The following is a 19,237-nucleotide window of genomic DNA, read 5'->3' as shown; positions in this document are numbered from 1 at the left end:
CTCCGCCGTCCTCCCCCGTCCTCCCCCGTCCTCCCCTCCCCTCCCCTCCCCTCCGCCGCCCTCCGCCGCCCTCCGCTGTCCTCCGCCGTCCTCGGGGCGACAGGGACCTCGGACCTGTACCTGTACCTGCACCTGTACAACTCGGTAGGCTTACCTGACCCACCGTTAGCCGTCTCGATAGCCAAACTCTTCGCGGTGTCGCTCGCCATGTCCAGGTGAGGGATCGCTGCCTAGGGCTGGTGAAGAGATACCAGGCAATACCATCAGGGAGGGATCGCCGCATTTGGGTGGCGACGGGGCGCCGGCTGGGGCTGGACCATCCAGCAGTGTGAACATGCCAGGGAACAATCAGCCTGATGTGGAAATGGCGGGATCTCAGTATCCAGTCAGGGAGTGCAAACACCCTGGAGAATGGTGGCAGAATGAACCAGGCCGTACAGTTACTAGTCGTGTTAATGCTGCTATTTCTGCTGGTATTCCTGAATCGAATTCGTTTGCTGAAGCCATTTCAGGGCCGCATGCAGACGACTGGAGGAGCGCAATGGACGAGGAGATCGCCGCCCAGATGGCTAACCGTACTTGGGAGCTAAAGAAGCCACCTCCCGGTTCTCGTTTGTTCCCATGTCGGAGGGTTTACAAGGTCAAGTATCTACAGCCTCCAATCAACAATGACGGCAGTGTGGAACATTTCAAGGTGTGCTTGGTTGCAAAGGGTTTTGAGCAACGTGTTGTATCCTGTAAAGCTTTCTGCATGGTTTGCGTCTCCGAATCCTAACTGTTGGCTGTATTGGTGGTGATTGCTGCATCACTGCGAATGTTCGGGTGAATGGATGAGCAGGGATCCTAGAAGGCAGCATCAACCGCCTTGGACTTCCAGTTCGAATGGTGTAGTTGTTGAGGATGCGAACCTCTCGTGTAATTGTCGAGCAGGGGATTTGACCCATCAATTTCCCGCAATCCCGGCGACCTTCCCGATGGCCCAGCACCAATTTGTGTTAAGACCAGCAAAGCGCCGGACCCCCCTTGGGTCCTATTACTGTGTTTACCACTCACTACCGTAGTGACAGGAAATGTTCGTGATTTTATTGTTCGAGACACCCTCAAAATTACACCCGAAATTATTGGTGAAACTGTTGAATTCGTGAGAAGCCAACGCAACCGAAGCAACGGTGCCTGCAATATTCGTTAATGGTTCCGACTCAGAACGCCGATTGACGCAAAAGCTGGCCAATGCATGCACGGTTATTTAGGAGCGGCAAAACCAGCTCTATCCGTAGCTGGGGCGCCGCGAGCAAGTGTGAAGAGTCCGCATTGAAGGAGGCTTTGTTGCTTAGGCCGCTTGGCCCTCGGATCCATGTCCGTTCAATTACTATGGATGTATATATGGCCAGAAAAGTGGAATTCGACGAGTAATTACTGTGTTGAAGGCATTATACGATTTGGCTTCGGAGCACACATATATTCGTGACGACCATCGCCTGGAACAGCTTGTAATTTATATGTGACATAATTTCGTGATGCCGTCACGAAATTAAAATCACGAACATTTCCTGTCACTACGGTAGTATATGAGTGTCGGTAATCTCCAACACACCCCAGCGAGCGACATTTCCTCGCTATGGGCCTTCCCGTGCCTCATCCCAATCTCCCATTCCCTAGGCTACTGCCAGTGGGTCTCGATCCGGAGATCTCTCGGCAGCGCAATGCGCCATTCGGGGCTCATAACCTGTTAAGACCAGCGTCGGATCCCCGTTGGGTCCTCATACTGTGCTTACCATTCACTGGTATATGAGTGTCGGTCATTTCCAACACCGACGAGTTAGGGAAGGTCCAGGAGTGACTAGCGCCGCCGAGCGCCATCGATTTCCCGCAATCTCGGCGACCTTCCCGATGGCCCAGCACCATACCAGTTTGTACGGCATGTACACCCACAGTTCTAAAGCTCCGCAACATTCCTCAAGACCCGGACAAAACTTGAATACATTTCAGCATCCTAATGGGAGGAAATTTTCCGTGTTTACTTCCCAGAGTCCTAAAGTCGTTCACATAGATTGGGGTCTGGCCTTCGGCAATGCTTAAGGCCTATTGCATAAACCAATACAATCCTTGGCGTTAGGCAATTTTCCTACAAACACCGTTCCCGAAGCCACTTCTCCATGGCTCGGAAGGTGCGTTGAGGTTTCTCATTACTTCAATGTTTGCCGATACTCATAAGTTGCCATAGATCCAATGTAGAAGACGGCAAGCACAATGGTTGCGGCAGCCCTGTGCAAAGTCTGCGATGCACTGGAGCAGGTTTTCACCAAATTCTCTATGGACACGTTCAAGGGCCTAAGTGTCAAGTGAGTACATTGATGAGTTGTTTTTGCGAAACATTTCCGGTTACCCCCGTGTTGCCATACCATAACCCTGAGGCTCCATGCTCGACTTTAGGCAATTCCCGGCCGTTGTGCTTGTCATTGCGTCCCCGACGTCCTCGGAGATCGGGTGCCACGATTGGGGCTGGATGAGCGATCGTCGGCTTACGCCACACGCCGAGCACTTGGTGAAGAACGCGTACGCTGTGAGGCAGCTGCAGGCACCTGCACCGCAGGTCTGAGTCATAGCTCGGAAACAGCAATCAGACGACATCCAGCGTCCCGAGGTGGAATCCTACTTCGTAAGGAATCTAGGGTGACTGGCCTGGCAGGCAAGTTGGAGACGGCATGGTGCTGGGGGGCTGGCAACACAAGCCTAGTTCTTACGGCTGTACTATCTCCTGCAGATGGTCCTAGAGCCCGACCTGCAGAACACGTCCGGCACTGCGGCGCAGTATGTACCGCATATGTGCAATAAGGGGGTCACCAAGGACCTGTCAGCCAGGCAGATTGCAAGCTGGGTGCCTTCAGAGTCTGGTGGCCCCTGCCCCTGCGGTGGCAGTTGTATTGCCACACGTGTTGCCCTGGGTTTCCCATGATTCCCTTGGTGAACACACAGACTGTGGATCTACGGAAGGAACTGTGCTTGCAGCTGATTGCATGGCGCTGATTGTTATTCCGGAAGGAATGCCGGCGGTGAAGATATTGAACACGATAAACTGTTACAAGTAATGTAAAAAGTAATATTAGCGTTCAGCAGGACTTTAGGAGATTCCTTTTGAGGAATACCAATCATTGTGAGATAAAGAAATAAGCGCAGTCACCGCCCTAAATACTGGTGCTAGCGGAAAACATTCCGCGATCTCACTGCGCCGTCCTGACGGTGCCCAAATGTCTATCATTTAGCTACCGGATATGTATCACAGGAGATACAGGTACAATCAGGTGGGCGCAGACTACGGACAACCGTTTGGATGTGGTACTACATGCACCACCGTGGATTTCAAGATGGAGCGTGCAACTCTATGGCATTGATGTTACGGACATCTGGGATACAGCAACCTGGAGGTGTTGCTGCATCATAACATGGTAATGGGATTCAATGTTGATCAACATAGCTTTCAGAGAGCCAGCACGTATGTTTGTGAGATTTGTGTTCTTGCAAAGCATACCCGAGGTCCTTTTCCGCTAACAGGGCACAAGGCAGCCCAGCCGCTTGCACTAGTTCACATGGATGTGTGTGGACCTATGCCTGAACCTTCGCCTAGCGGTGCGTGTTACGTTACAACGCTGCTTGTCGATCATACCGGTCTTTCAGCTGTTGTGTTTACAGCGACCAAGGAGGAGGTCATCAGAAGATGGTGGTGATGATAGTGGAGCTGGAACATGCTTCTGGCCAGCAAGTTAAGGAGGTGTGCACGGATCATGGTGGGTAGTTTGTTAATACTGGATCCGGTGAGCAGGTGTGGAATACTGGTCGGATACGGAACGGAGGGCAGTACCGCATGCTGTACAAGGATGGCATTATTGCCGTAGTTTCTAATGTTCACTTTGACGAGTCTAATGTCGGCCGGCGGCGTTATGGCGGGAACTCCGATTATGAGTCCGATGCTGACGAGGAGGAGGATTTTCACACTAGTTTGCCTGGTGAGGTATCGCTGCCTAGGGCTGGCGAAGGGATACCAGGCAGCACCGTCAGCGAGGGATTGCCGCATTTGGGTGGCGAGGGGGCGCCGGCTGGGGCTGGACCTTCCAGAAGTGCAAACATGCAAGGTAACAATCAGCCTGATGTTGAAATGGCGGGAACTAGGTATCCAGTTAGAGAACATAAACACCCTGGTGAATGGTGGCGAAACGAACCTGGTCGCACTGTCACTGGTCGCGTTCAGGCTGCTTTCTCTGCTGGTATTCCTGAACCTAATTCGTTTGCAGAAGCCATTTCAAGTCCACATGCAGACGACTGGCGGTGCATGATGGACGAGAAGATCGCCACCCAAATGGCTAATAGTACTTGGAGCTGAAGAAGCCACCTCCCGGTGCTTGTTTGTTGCCGTGTCGTTGGGTGTATAAGGTTAAGTACAACATCATTGAATGATGACAGTAACATGGAGCATTTTAAGGCGTGTTTGGTTGCAAAGGGTTTCGAGCAACGTGAGGGGATTGATTATGGGGAGTTGTTTGCCCCTACCTCTCGTGGTTCATCTTAACGTGCTTTATTAGCAGTTGCCGCAGCACGGAACATGACGGTGCATCAGCTCGATGTATCTACTGCGTTTTTGAATGGTGAGCTGAAGGAGGAGTTGTGGATGGAGCAACCGCCTGGGTATATCCAGTGACCGTTCGCTTGCGTGCAAGCTGCAGAAGTCTATTTACGGTTTGAAGCAGGCACCCCATTGCTGGTATGAGAAACTATCAGCAGAGTTCACCAAGCTGGGTCTTTATCCTTCTAAGTTTGATCCGGCGGTGTTCGTTAAGACTGACGAGCATGGGGTTGTTATTGCTCTGGTGCATGTAGATGACACCATTGTTGCGTCGGAAGACCTGGAAATGGTCCGGGCAATTCAAGCCTCAATTGTGAAGGTCTTCAAGGTGCGTGACCTTGGAGAAGCGAAGGTGTTTTGGGGCATGGAAATAAGGAGGGAGATGTCGGGTGAGATAATGTTGTCGCAGTGTAGGTATATTGAGCAGCTATTGGAGCGTCATAACTCCCCCACCAAAGCCATATACTCTGGTCTGGTCTGGGTTGACACTACTGCAATTAGCGGTTTAAGGTCCTGGGTTCGATTCCTGGGGAGACCCCCGAATTAGTCGGGAGCGCGAGATTATGGCTAGCTGCTGAGATGTGGAGTTGAGGTCACAGTTGATGGACCAGATTCGCACGCTGGATTGGTGGCGATTGCCGAACCCTCCGTCTCTTCGGGTGTTCGGGTGAATGGATGAGGTGGGGTCCCTGAAGGCTGGATCCGCCGCCTTGGACTTACAGTTCGTATGGCGAAGTACAGTGTGGTAGTGGTGGATGGTGCTATAAGGTGATAAATGATCTAGAACTGACAATGTGATAAAGTGGCCCAGAAGCCTCCCACTCTGTAACATTACATACATACATATATACTCCGTGGGATTGCCCAGCAGCTCTTCTCCATCCATCGTAGGAGTGTACCTAAAGCCCGGAGGCAAAGGGGTAGACCTTGGCTTGGCGTCAACCAACTTATTATGACGCTCCAATAGCTGCTCAATATACCTACACTGCGACAACACTATCTCACCCGACTTCTCCCTCCTAATTTCCATGCCCCAAAACACCTTCGCTTCTCCAAGGTCGTGCACCTTTAAGAAATTGCGGCTTTAACTGCCCGGACAATTTCCGGGTCTTCCGATGCAACAATGGTATCATCTACGTGCACCAAAGCAAGAACAACCCCACACTCATCAGTCTTAACGAACATCGCCGGATCAGACTTAGAAGGATAAAGACCCAGCAAGGCGAACTCTGCTAATAGTTTCTCATACCAGCAACGGGTTGCCTGCTTCAAACCGTAAATTGACTTATGCAGCTTGCATGCAAGCGACCGGTCACTGGATGCATAACCAGGCGGTTGCTCCATCCACTGTTGAGGAAACGGTCCTCTCCCAACTCGTGTGTTTGTCGACCAGGGGATTTGACCCCGGGTCTGCGCCTGCCTAATGGGGAAGACTTACCCCAGAACCTTATGGGCTACCGATGCATATCCGGTAGCTAAGTGATAGACATTTGGGCACCGTCAGGACGGCGCAGTGAGATCGCGGAATGTATGTGCAGTTAGATCGCGGAATGTACGAGTTTTCCGCTAGCGCCGGTATTTAGGGCGGTGACTGTGCTTATTTGTTTACCTCACAACGATCGGTATTCCTACCAGGAATCTACTCAAGTCCTGCCGAACGCTTATAATACTCTTTACATAACTTGTAACAGTTTATCGTGCTAAATATCTTCGCCACCGGCAATCCTACAGGAATAACAATCAGCGTTAGCTGTCACCGTCGCCAATTCACACTCATTCACATGGATGTGTGTGGACCTATGCCTGAACCTAGTGGTTCGCGTTATGTGACAACTCTGCTTGACGACCATACTGGTCTTTCAGCTGTTGCGTTTACAGCGACCAAGGAGATGGTGGTTATGATAGCGGAACTGGAGCGCGCTTCTGGCAGGCAGGTTAAGGAGGTGCGTACGGATCGTGGCGGGGAGTTCGTTAATACTCGCACGAAGGCCTATTTCGCTTCCAGGGGTATTGTACACGGAACTACGGTAGGCTACACCCCTGAGCAGAACGGAACTGCGGAACGTTTAAATCGCACTCTTTTGGACAAGACTAGGGCTATGCTCGTTGAGTCTGGACTGCCTAAATCATTATGGGCGGAGGCGTTAGCGACAGCCAACTATCTTAGGAATGTGTCGCCAACTGCTGGGTCAACCGTCACTCCGTACGAAGCTTCTTTAATGTTCGTCCGAACGTCAGTCACCTGCGAGTCTTTGGATGCGTTGCCTACGTCCACGTACCCGACGTCAAGCGCGACAAGTTCGACCCGGTGAGCAGGCGTGGAATACTTGTTGGATACGGGAACGGTGGACAGTATCGTGTACTATACGAGGACGGCATTATTGCCGTAGTTTCTAACGTTCGTTTTGACGAGTCTAATGTCGGCCGGCGGCGTAATGCCGGGGACTCCGATTATGAGTCCGATGCCGACGAGGAGGAGGAGTTTCGCACTAGTTTATCTGGTGAGGGATCGCTGCCTAGGGCTGGCGAAGGGACACCAGGTAGCACCGTCGGCGAGGGATCGCCGCATTTGGGTGGCGAGGGGGCGCCGGCTGGGGCTGGACCTTCCAGCAGTGCGAACGGGCAAGGAATCAATCAGCCTGATGTGGAAATGGCGGGAACTAGGTACCCAGTTAGAGAGCGTAAACGCCCTGGCGAATGGTGGCGAAACGAACCTGGTCGCACTGTCACTGGTCGCGTTAACGCTGCTTTCTCTGCTGATATTCCTGAGCCTAATTCGTTTGAGGAAGCCATTGCAAGTCCACATGCAGACTATTGGAGAATTGGCGACGGTGACGGCTAACGCTAATTTGTTTATCTCACTACGATCGGTATTCCTCATAGGAATCTCCTCAAGTCCTGCCGAACGCTTATAATACTCTTTACGTAACTTGTAACGTTTTATCGTGCTAAATATCTTCGCCACCGGCAATTCTACAGGAATAACAATCAGCGTTAGCTGTCACCGTCGCCAATTCTCCAATAGGTTATGAGCCCCGACTAGCGCCGACAGCTATCGTCCGATTGTTATTTCTATCCCTTATCAACAATGGTCAAGGACAAGCTTGATGAGCCGCTGGACCTCCACAACTACTCCACCTGGCAAATCCGGTTTAGCGCGATGTGCATGGAGCTTGGGCTTGAGCAATCCTTGCTCGCCGAGCCGTGCAACGAGGAGCAGATTCGACAATCACGGAAGGTCATCAATCTGCTTATCAAGAACGTCAAGGATCACCACTTGCCGATGGTTACCGGTGCTGCCAACGCAAGAAGGCCTGGGACGCCTTGGGCTCTATGTTTGCTGCCAACAACAACGCCCGCAAGGTGGCTCTACGTCAAGAATTCAGCCGTTTTAAGATGGTCGACGGCGAACCTCTTCCGATGTACTTTGCGCGTGCAAGACAGCTGCAAACGGACTTGTTGGGAGTCGGCCACGTAATTAACGACTCCGAGCTGGCGTACACCGTCCTAGTTGGTCTACCCAGTCGGTACAGCGTGGTGACGACTACATTACTAATGCGCGACGGCGATTTGGACATGGCGAACGTCACAGCAAAGCTTCTCTCTGTCGAGACGGCTAACGGTGGGTCGGGCAAGCCTACCGAGTCGGCAGCCTTCGCGTCTGTCGGCGGTTCGACGTTCGGCGCTTCTACTTCTGGTTATGGTAGCCGGGGGCCGGCTAACAACAGCTCGGGACACAGTCGGAAGCAACTCATCTGCTACTACTGTAATAAGCCTGGGCACGTGGTAAAGGACTGCAGGCAGCTTAAAGCGCTGAAGCAGTCGTCAAATTCTGGATATAAGGGTGGCAACAACAACAGTGGCAGCGGAGCTAGTGGCAGCGGAGCTAGTGGCAGCGGAGCTAGCGGCAGCAAGCCAGGATCCGGTGGATCAGCTAGGGGACCAGGAGTTCCGCGGCAGGTAGCGTTCGTGGCATACAACAGCGAGCGTCCGACGGAATGGTTTCTGGACTCAGCAGCCACTCACCACATAACGTATGACCGCTCAGAACTTTCCAATGTGCGGTTATTGGAGACATGGGAGCGCTTCAACATCATGGGCATCAAGGGACAGTCTCTTCGGCCGACTGAAGTTGGCACGCTAATGATTCGGTCTAACGTCAACGATAAACAGGCCATCACTTTCAAGAAGGTCTACGTCGACGAGGAGGCCACCGCCAAAATCATATCGGTCCGCATCATTGATGATCGTGGAGGCAGTGTGGTCTTCGGCGGCGGACAGGTGAAAGTGTACGTACAGAATCAGTTGGTGCTGACTGGAAAGCGGGATGGGGACTTGTATCCCGTCTACTACAGCAGTGGAGGTACTGGTGCTCTGAAGTGGACGCAGCGTGAAGACAACAGGATACCTTCTGGTGGTGATGCAGTGTGTGCTGCCGTGGGTATCGGAGCTGAACGTGCAGCACTTTGGCACCGAAGGTATGGCCACTTAGGATACAGCAACCTTGAGGCGCTGCTGCGTCATGATATGGTAGCTGGATTCGATGTTGACCGACACAGCATACAATCAGCCAGCGCGTGTGTGTGTGAGACTTGCGTCTTTGCTAAGCATACACGTGGTCCTTTTCCGCTAACTGGGCATAAGGCAGCGCAGCCTCTCGCACTCATTCACATGGATGTGTGTGGACCTATGCCTGAACCTTCGCCTAGTGGTTCGCGTTACGTGACAACTCTGCTTGACGATCATACTGGTCTTTCCGCTGTTGCGTTTACAGCGACCAAGGAGGAGGTCTATCAGAAGATGGTGGTAAAGATAGCGGAACTGGAGCGCGCTTCTGGCAGGCAGGTTAAGGAGGTGCGTACGGATCGTGGTGGGGAGTTCGTTAATACTCGCACGAAGGGCTATTTCGCGTCCAGGGGTATTGTACACGGAACTACGGTAGGCTACACCCCTGAGCAGAACGGAGCTGCAGAATATTTAAATCGCACTCTTTTGGACAAGACTAGGGCTATGCTCGTTGAGTCTGGACTGCCTAAATCATTATGGGTGGAGGCGTTAGCGACAGCCAACTATCTTAGGAATGTGTCGCCAACTGCTGGGTCAACCGTCACTCCGTACGAAGCTTTCTTTAACGTTCGTCCGAACGTCCGTCACCTGCGAGTCTTTGGATGCGTCGCCTACGTCCATGTACCTGACGTCAAGCGCGACAAGTTCGACCCGGTGAGCAGGCGTGGAATACTTGTTGGATACGGGAACGGAGGACAGTATCGTGTGCTATACGAGGACGGCATTATTGCCGTAGTTTCTAACGTTCGTTTTGATGAGTCTAATGTCGGCCGGCGGCGTAATGCCGGGGACTCCGATTATGAGTCCGATGCCGACGAGGAGGAGGAGTTTCGCACTAGTTTATCTGGTGAGGGATCGCTGCCTAGGGCTGGCGAAGGGACACCAGGTAGCACCGTCGGCGAGGGATCGCCGCATTTGGGTGGTGAGGGGGCGCCGGCTGGGGCTGGACCTTCCAGCAGTGCGAACGGGCAAGGAATCAATCAGCCTGATGTGGAAATGGTGGGAACTAGGTACCCAGTTAGAGAGCGTAAACGCCCTGGCGAATGGTGGCGAAACGAACCTGGTCGCACTGTTACTGGTCGCGTTAACGCTGCTTTCTCTGCTGATATTCCTGAGCCTAATTCGTTTGCGGAAGCCATTGCAAGTCCACATGCAGACGACTGGCGGTGTGCAATGGACGAGGAGATCGCCGCCCAGATGGCTAATAGTACTTGGGAGCTGAAGAAGCCACCTCCTGGTACTCGTTTGTTGCCATGTCGTTGGGTATATAAGGTTAAGTACAGCAATGACGGCAGCGTTGAGCGTTTTAAGGCGCGTCTAGTTGCAAAGGGTTTTGAACAACGCGAGGGGATTGATTATGGGGAGTTGATGTTGTTACAGGGTGGTTAAGCTTCACCAGGGGAGTTGTTTGCCCCTACCTCTCGTGGTTTGTCATTGCGTGCTTTATTAGCAGTTGCCGCAGCCCGGAACATGACGGTACATCAGCTCGATGTGTCTACTGCGTTTTTGAACGGTGAGCTGAAGGAGGAATTGTGGATGGAGCAACCGCCTGGGTATGCATCCAGTGACCGGTCGCTTGCGTGCAAGCTGCAGAAGTCTATTTACGGTTTGAAGCAGGCACCCCGTTGCTGGTATGAAAAGCTATCAGCAGAGTTCGCTAAGCTGGGTCTTTATCCTTCGAAGTCTGATCCGGCGATGTTCGTTAAGACTGACGAGCGTGGGGTTGTTATTGCTTTAGTGCACGTAGATGATACAATTGAAGCGTCGGAAGACCCGGAAATGGTCCGGGCAATTAAAGCTGCAATTGTAAAGGTCTTCAAGGTGCGCGACCTTGGAGAAGCGAAGGTGTTTTTGGGCATGGAGATTAGGAGGGAGAAGTCGGGTGAGATAGTGTTGTCGCAGCATAGGTATATTGCGCAGCTATTGGAGCGTCATAAGTTGGTTGACGCCAAGCCGAGGTCTACCCCTTTGCCTCCGGGCTTTAGGTACACTCCTAAGGGGGAAGGAGAGGAGCTGCTGGGCAATCCCACCGAGTATAGGGCTTTGGTGGGGGAGTTGAATTACCTAGCGACGAACACGCGGCCTGACATTTCGTATGCATTGAGTGTTTTGTCCCGGCATATGGCCGCACCCACGAAGAGTGCTATGAATTTAGCAATTGGTGTTCTGCGTTACCTGGCAGGAACTCGCGAACTAGGATTGCGTTTTGGGGGTGTTGGCGACGTTGCTATGTCCGGGTATAGCGATTCTGACTGGGCAGGAGACCCAGTTACGCGGCGTTCTACTTCCGGCTACGTTTTCACTCTTAATGGGGCTGCGATTAGCTGGAGCAGCCAGCTTCAACGTACTGTGGCGGCTTCATCGGTGGAGGCCGAGTATCGGCCGAGTAGCGGCAGCTGTTCGCGAGGCTTTGTGGCTTCGCAAGCTGATGGTTGATTTGGGTTTACCTGAGAGCGCTATCAAGATTCAAATAGATTCCCAGGGGGCGCTTAGCTTAGGAAATAACCCGATTACGTCTGCTTGGTCGAAGCACATCGATGTACAGCATCACATAGTGTGTGAGAGGGTGAATAGCGGTGACGTGCAGTTGGAATACTGCCCTACGGAGTGGATGGTTGCGGATGTGCTCACAAAGGCTCTAGGCGAGGTGAAATTCAAACGTTGCCGAGATGCGATGGGCCTTGTGTGAAGCGTGCTGATGAACTTGGAAATCGTTGGCATATGGACCGAGGGGGCGTGTTGAGGAAACGGTCCTCTCTCAACTTGTGTGTTTGTCGACCAGGGGATTTGACCCCGGGTCTGCGCCTAACTAATGGGGAAGACTTACCCCAGAACCTTATGGGCTACCGATGCATATCCGGTAGCTAAGTGATAGACATTTGGGCACCGTCAGGACGGCGCAGTGAGATCGCGGAATGTACGTGCAGTTAGATCGCGGAATGTACGAGTTTTCCGCTAGCGCCGGTATTTAGGGCGGTGACTGCGCTTAATTGTTTATCTCACAACGATCGATCACAGTTTATCGTGCTAAATATCTTCGCCGCCGGCAATTCTTCCGAGATAACAATCAGGCAGGCGGCTGGCAGAAGTTAAGGCCTGGCTTCTGCTCCCGTCGCGTCCCGGCGCGTCCGGGTTCAAATCCGCCTGCCGACCTCTCGGGGTGTTTGAGAGGTGATGAAATGGGAGGTGGCCCCCCATCTTGTGGACGGTGTAGGACGTGATAAAATCTACTCGCGAGCTGACCAGGAACTAAGTTGACGCGCCGTTGATCCGCTAGATTTGGTTGGATGCTGGTGGTGAGTTGCCAAACTCAAAGAGTACACTCTGAAGTCGGATGGGGTGAATGGCTTAGGGTGCCCCTCTAGCAGGGGAGAGCAGGGAATTGCCTCGGGAAGGAGGCCACTGGTGAAGCTTAACCACCCTGTAACAACATCAACAATCAGCGTTAGCCGTCACCGTCGCCAATTCTCCAATACTGATCCATACAAAGATGAGATACTAAGACTTGCACAACTCGTGTCTTATATACCAGTACCAATGGAAGTATCGTACAGATGTCCACCACCCCTGGACCTGAGGACACGTCCGAGATTCACGGCCGAGAGACCCGAGGCAAGGTCGAGGCACGGCCTAGGCAAGGTCGAGGCACGGCCGAGGCATCGCCCATCACAGCGGATTCATCGCCTAACTACCACCTATCTACGTTGGGATAGGACCGTCCTTCAACACGCCCCCTCGGGACATATCCCGAAATGCTGGGGGCTCGGTATTCAGTTAGGGAATGGAAACGTCCTGGCCAGTGGTGACGGAGTGTATCTGGTCGTAGTGCTACATGGCGAGTCATTGCTGCAGTATCTGCTGGGATTCATAGCCTAACTTTTATGCCAAAGCCATCCCAGGTCCACATGCAGACGACTGGCGGCAGTGAGTGCCGCGAAAATTTTATTCCAGTCGACCCTGCTGGATATTGTGGATTGCAGCCGGCGATCTTTGCTACAACTACAAACAGACGGGCCGTACAGCTCGGAGTTGCAGAGAGAGCCGCAACCTAACGTGCAGGGAAGGAGTGGAGGTGGTCTTGGCACCCACTCGTGGCAGGTGGGGTAGCATGCCTCAACAGACAGGCGGTGGCGGCAGTGCAGTGATGCCGTGTATTCTTTGCTGCACGAAAAGAGCAACTATCTTGTTTAAGGGGAATTGTCTGACTCCGAAGCGGCTAGTATTGGTGTACCTAAGTCAAGGCCTCCGTAAGCTCTGGTAGACTTAGGAACCACAGTCGGCTAGGCACCACTGTCACCTGTGGATGGTGAAGGAATGCCGGATGAAGCCGGAACATCCAGTGGTGCAAGCCAGCCCAGGAGTTCAGAAGAATAGGGCAGGGAATATGAGGAGATATTATAGCCCTTGGAGTGGTGACATGGTGTTGCAGGAAGGAGGATAGGAGGTCGCATTAACGTGGCTGTCACTGATCCGAACCCTGCTGAACTTTTGCTGAGTAATACTTTCATTTCAGGTGCAAATGCAAATGAGTGGTGCAGAGTGATGGTCGAGGAGATTGCTGCATTAGCAGCTAACGGCGTTTGTGCGCCATGTGCACAGCCTCATGATGTGCATGTGCTACTGTACCGGTGGGTGTACAAATTGAAAACACTGGAAAATGACAGTGTCAAGCGCTCTGTGTTTTCGGGCATGGAAATAATGAGGATGAAGCCGGGCGAATTAGTGTTGTCGCAATATTGAGCAGCTATTGGAGCGTCACCGGACTGTGGACGCCAAGCCACGGTCTGTTAAGAATATGAAGGCAAGGAGACTGGTCGCGATATAAGGGTTACAGTCTGTGGGTTAATGGTAAACGGCAAGAAGACTTTAGGAGATTCCTATGAAGGAATACCGATCCATCCAAAGATAAGATAGAAAGACATGCACCACTCTGGTCTTATATACCGATACCAACGGAAGTATCGTACAGTCGTCCACCATCCCTGGACCTGAGGACACGTCCGAGATACGCGGCCGAGAGACCCGAGGCAAGGTCGAGGCACGTCCGAGGCATCGCCTATCACGGCGGATTCATCGCCTAACTACCACCTATCTACGTTGGGATAGGACCGCCCTTCAACAGTCACCTTCCACTCTTTTCAAATTGTACAACCACCGGTACATTAGCACATCAAGAGGCTGTGCACACAGCTCACAAGTGCCGTTAGCTGCTAATGCAACAATCTCCTCGACCATCACTCTGCGCCACTCATTTGCATATGCCCCTGAAATGGCTTCAGTGAAAGTTTTACTCAGCAAAAGTTTAGCAGGGTACGTACGGATCAGTGACAGCCACGTTAATGCGACCTACTATCCTCCTTCCTGCAACACCATGTCACCACTCCGAGGGCTATAATATCTCCTCATATTCCCTGCCCTATTCTTCTGAGCTCCTGCGCTGGCTTGCACCACTAGAGATGTACCGGCTTCATCCGGCATTCCTTCACCATCCACAGGTGACAGTGGTGCCTAGCCGACTGTGTTTCCTAAGTCTAACAGAGCTTGGCAGAGGCCCTGACTCAGGTACACCAATACTAGCCGCTTCGGAGTCAGATAATTCCCCTTAACCTTGATAGGGGTCCTTATCTTGCAGCAAAAATACACGGCATCACTGCACTGCCGCCACCGCTTGTCTGTTGAGGTAGCATACCCCACCTGCCACGTGTGGTCGTCCACTCCTTCCCTGCACGTTAGGCTGCGGCTCTCTCTGTAACTCCGAGCTATACGGCCCGTCTGCTGGTAGTTGCAGCAAATGATCGCCTGCTGCAATCCACGCTGTCCAGATGGGTCGACTGGATACAGACCTTTTTTCGGCACTCACGGCCGCCAGTCGTCTGCATGTGGGCCTGAGATGGCTTCGGCATAAATGTTAGGCTCTGAATCCCAGCAGATACTGCAGCAATGACTCGGCCTGTAGCACTACGACCAGGTACACTTTGGATGTTTGCATTCCCTAACTAAATACCGAGCCCCCAGCACTTCCACATCAGGGAGGGACGGCTGCGGCTCGCTCTGCAACTCCGAGCTATACGGCCTGTTCGTAGTTGCAGCAAATGAGCGCATCCGCTACTATCCACTCTGTAGGGCAGTACTCCAACTGCACCTCCCCACTATTCACCCTCTCACGCACTATGTGGTGCTGCACGTCGCTGTGTTTCGATGAGCAGACGTAATCGGATTATTTCCCAAGCTAAGCGCCCCCTGGGAGCCTATCTGGATTTTCACCGCGCTCTCAGGCAAGCCCAAATCGACCATCAGCTTGCGAAGCCACAAAGGTTAACGAACAGCCGCCGCTGTAGCTTGGTACTCGGCCTCCAAGCCGCCACAGTACGTTAAAGTTGGCTGCTCCAGCTAATCGCAGCCCCATTAAGAGTGAATACGTAACCGGACGTAGAACACCGCGTAACTGGGTCTCCTGCCCAGTCCGAATCACTGTACCCGGACATTGCAACACCGCCAACACCCCCAAAACGCAATCCTAGTTCGCGAGTACCCGCCAGGTAACGCAGAACGCCGGTTGCCAAGTTCATGGCAGTCTTCGTAGGTGTGGCCATATGCCTGGACAAAACATTCAATGCATAAGAAATGTCCGGCCGTGTGTTCGTCGCTAGGTAGTTCAACTTTTCACCAAAACCCTATACTCCGTGGGAATACCCAGCAGCTCATGTCTATCCCCCGTAGGTGTGCATATAAAACCCGGAGGCAAAGGGGTAGGCCATAGCTTGGCGTCCACCATCTGGTGACGCTCCAATAGCTGCTCAATATACCTACATTGCGACAACACCAATTTGCCCGGCTTCATCCTCATAATTTCCATGCCCGAAAACACCTGCGCTTCTCCAAGGTCTCGTACATCTCGTACACCTTTGCAACTAGCCATGCAAAGGAGCGCTTGACACTGTCATTTTCCAGTGTTTTCAATTTGTACAACCACCGGCACGGTAGCACATGCACAGCATGAGGCTGTACACACCGCACACAAGTGCATTTAGCTGCTAATGCAGCAATCTCCTCGACCATCACTCTGCGCCACTCATTTGCATTTGCTCCTGAAATGGCTTCAGTGAAAGTATTACTCAGCAAAAGTTCAGCAGGGTATGGATCAGTGACAGCCACGTTAATTCGACCTATCCTCCTTCCTGCATCACCACTCCGAAGGCCATAATGTATCCTCATGTTCATTGCCCTTATCTTCTGTACTCCTGCGCTGGCATGCACCACTGGATGTTCCGGCTTCATCCGGCATTCCTTCACCATCCACAGGTGACAGTGGTGCCTAGCCGACTGTGTTTCCTAAGTCTAACGGAGCTTGGCAGAGGCCCTGACTCAGGTACACCAATACTAGCCGCTTCGGAGTCAGACAATTGATAGTGGTTCTTATCTTGCAGCAAAAAAAAAATTACACGGCATCACTGCACTGCCGCCACCGCCTGTCTGTTGAGGCATGCTACCCCACCTGCCACGTGCGGGCACCAAGACCACCTCCACTCCTTCCCAGCACGTTAGGCTGCGGCTCGCTCTGCAACTCCGAGCTATACGGCCTGTTTGTAGTTGCAGCAAATGATCGCCTGCTGCAATCCACGCCGTCCAGTTGGGTCGACTGGACACATCCTCCCACCAAAGCCCTATCCACATCAGGGACGTGTCCGAGATACACGGCAGAGAGACCCGAGGCAAGGTCGAGGCACGGCCGAGGCAAGGTCGAGGTACGGCCGAGGCAAGGTCGGGGCACGGCCGAGGCATCACCTATCATAGCGGATTCATCGCCTAACTACCACCCATCTACGTTGGGGATAGGACCGCCCTTCAACACGCCCCCTCGGGACATATCCCAACTCGCAGTAGCACATTTGCTCCACCAATGGGCACTTCACACAACGCCCATAGCTTCTCTGCACCGTTTGAACTTCACTTCTCCCAGTGCCTTCGTGAGCGCATCCGCTACTATCCACTCTGTAGGGCAGTACTCCAACTGCACCTCACCGATATTCACCCTCTCACGCACTATGTGATGCTGTACGTCGATGTGTTTCGACCGAGCAGACGTAATCGGATTATTTCCCAAGCTAAGCGCCCCCTGGGAGTCTATCTGGATTTTCACCGCGCTCTCAGGCAACCAAAATCGACCATCAGCTTGCGAAGCCACAAAGCTTCACGAACAGCCGCCGGTGTAGCTTGGTACTTGGCCTCCACCGACGAAGCCGCCACAGTACGTTGAAGTTGGCTGCTCCAGCTAATCGCAGCCCCATTAAGAGTGAATATGTAACCGGACGTAGAACGCCGTGTAACTGGGTCTCCTGCCCAGTCCGAATCACTGTACCCGGACATTGCAACACCGCCAACACCCCCAAAACGCAATCCTAGTTCGCGAGTACCCACCAGGTAACGCAGAACACCAGTGGCCAAGTTCATGGCAGTCTTCGTAGGTGTGGCCATATGCTGGGACAAAATGCTCAATGCATACGAAATGTCAGGCCGCGTGTTCGTCGCCAGATAGTTCAATCCTCCCATAAAAGCCCTACACTCCGTGGGATTGCCCAGCAGCTCCTCTCCGTCCCCCTTAGGAGTGTACCTAAATCCCGGAGGCAAAGGGGTAGATCTCGGCTTGGCGTCAACCTTCCTATGACGCTCCAACAGCTGCTCAATGTACCTATGCTGTGACAACACTAACTCACCCGACTTCTCCCTCCTAATCTCCATGCCCCAAAACACCTTCGCTTCTTCAAGGTCACGCACCTTGAAGACCTTCACAATTGCGGCTTTAATTGCCCGGACCATTTCTGGGTCTTCTGACGCAACAATCGTGTCATCTACGTGCACCAAAGCAATAACAACCCCACGCTCGTCCGTCTTAACGAACATCGCCGGATCAGACTTCAAAGGATAAAGACCCAGCTTGGCGAACTCTGCTGATAGTTTTTCATACCAGCAATGGGGTGCCTGCTTCAAACCGTAAATAGACCTCTGCAGCTTGCACGCAACCGACCGGTCACTGGATGCATACCCAGGTGGTTGCTGCATCCACAACTCCTCCTTCAACTCGCCGTTCAAAAATGTAGTAGACACATCGAGCTGGTGCACCGTCATGTTCCGCGCGGCGGCAACGGCTAATAAAGCATGTAAGGACGAACCATGTGAGGTAAGGGCAAACAACTCCCCGAAATCAATCCCCTCGCGTTGCTCGAAACCCTTGGCAACTAAACGCGCCTTAAAACGCTCCACGCTGCCGTCATCGCTGTACTTAACCTTATATACCCAACGACACGGTAACAAACGAGTACCAGGAGGTGGCTTCTTCAACTCCCAAGTACTATTAGCCATCGGGGCGGCGATCTCCTCGTCCATCGCACGCCGCCAGTCGTCTGCATGTGGACTTGCAATTGCTTCCTCAAACGAATTAGGCTCAGGAATACCAGCAGAGAAAGCAGCGTTAACGCGACCAGTGACAGTGCGACCAGGTTCGTTTCGCCACCATTCGCCAGGGCGTTTACGCTCTCTAACTGGGTACCTAGTTCCCGCCATTTCCACATCAGGCTGATTGATTCCTTGCCCGTTCGCACTGCTGGAAGGTCCAGCCCCAGCCGGCGCCCCCTCGCCACCCAAATGCGGCGATCCCTCGCCGACGGTGCTACCTGGTGTCCCTTCGCCAGCCCTAGGCAGCGATCCCTCACCAGATAAACTAGTGCGAAACTCCTCCTCCTCGTCGGCATCGGACTCATAATCGGAGTCCCCGGCATTACACCGCCGGCCGACATTAGACTCGTCAAAACGAACGTTAGAAACTACGGCAATAATGCCATCCTCGTATAGTACACGATACTGTCCACCGTTCCCGTATCCGACAAGTATTCCACGCCTGCTCACCGGGTCGAACTTGTCGCGCTTGACGTCGGGTACGTGGACGTAGGCAACGCATCCAAAGACTCGCAGGTGACTGACGTTCGGACGAACATTAAAGAAAGCTTCGTACGGAGTGACGGTTGACCCAGCAGTTGGCGACACATTCCTAAGATA

At 52.9% G+C, this 19,237-nt stretch overlaps 1 protein-coding gene across 1 annotated transcript; it reads right to left on the bottom strand.

Moving 5' to 3' along the window:
• Positions 1-13,415: 13,415 nt before the first annotated feature.
• Positions 13,416-15,087, bottom strand: VOLCADRAFT_89435 (uncharacterized protein; the record flags this gene model as incomplete). Its single annotated transcript, XM_002948950.1, has 4 exons — positions 13,416-13,481; positions 13,834-13,947; positions 14,879-14,986; positions 15,028-15,087. The coding sequence occupies 4 exons, from the start codon at positions 15,085-15,087 to the stop codon at positions 13,416-13,418; spliced, it is 348 nt and encodes a 115-aa protein (XP_002948996.1).
• Positions 15,088-19,237: the final 4,150 nt, after the last annotated feature.

Source organism: Volvox carteri (genome assembly GCF_000143455.1).
Source record: "Volvox carteri f. nagariensis unplaced genomic scaffold VOLCAscaffold_12, whole genome shotgun sequence".
Lineage (NCBI taxonomy): Eukaryota > Viridiplantae > Chlorophyta > Chlorophyceae > Chlamydomonadales > Volvocaceae > Volvox > Volvox carteri.
The sequence above is the reverse complement of the archived record's forward strand: the minus strand, read 5'-3'. Positions and strand labels throughout refer to the sequence as shown.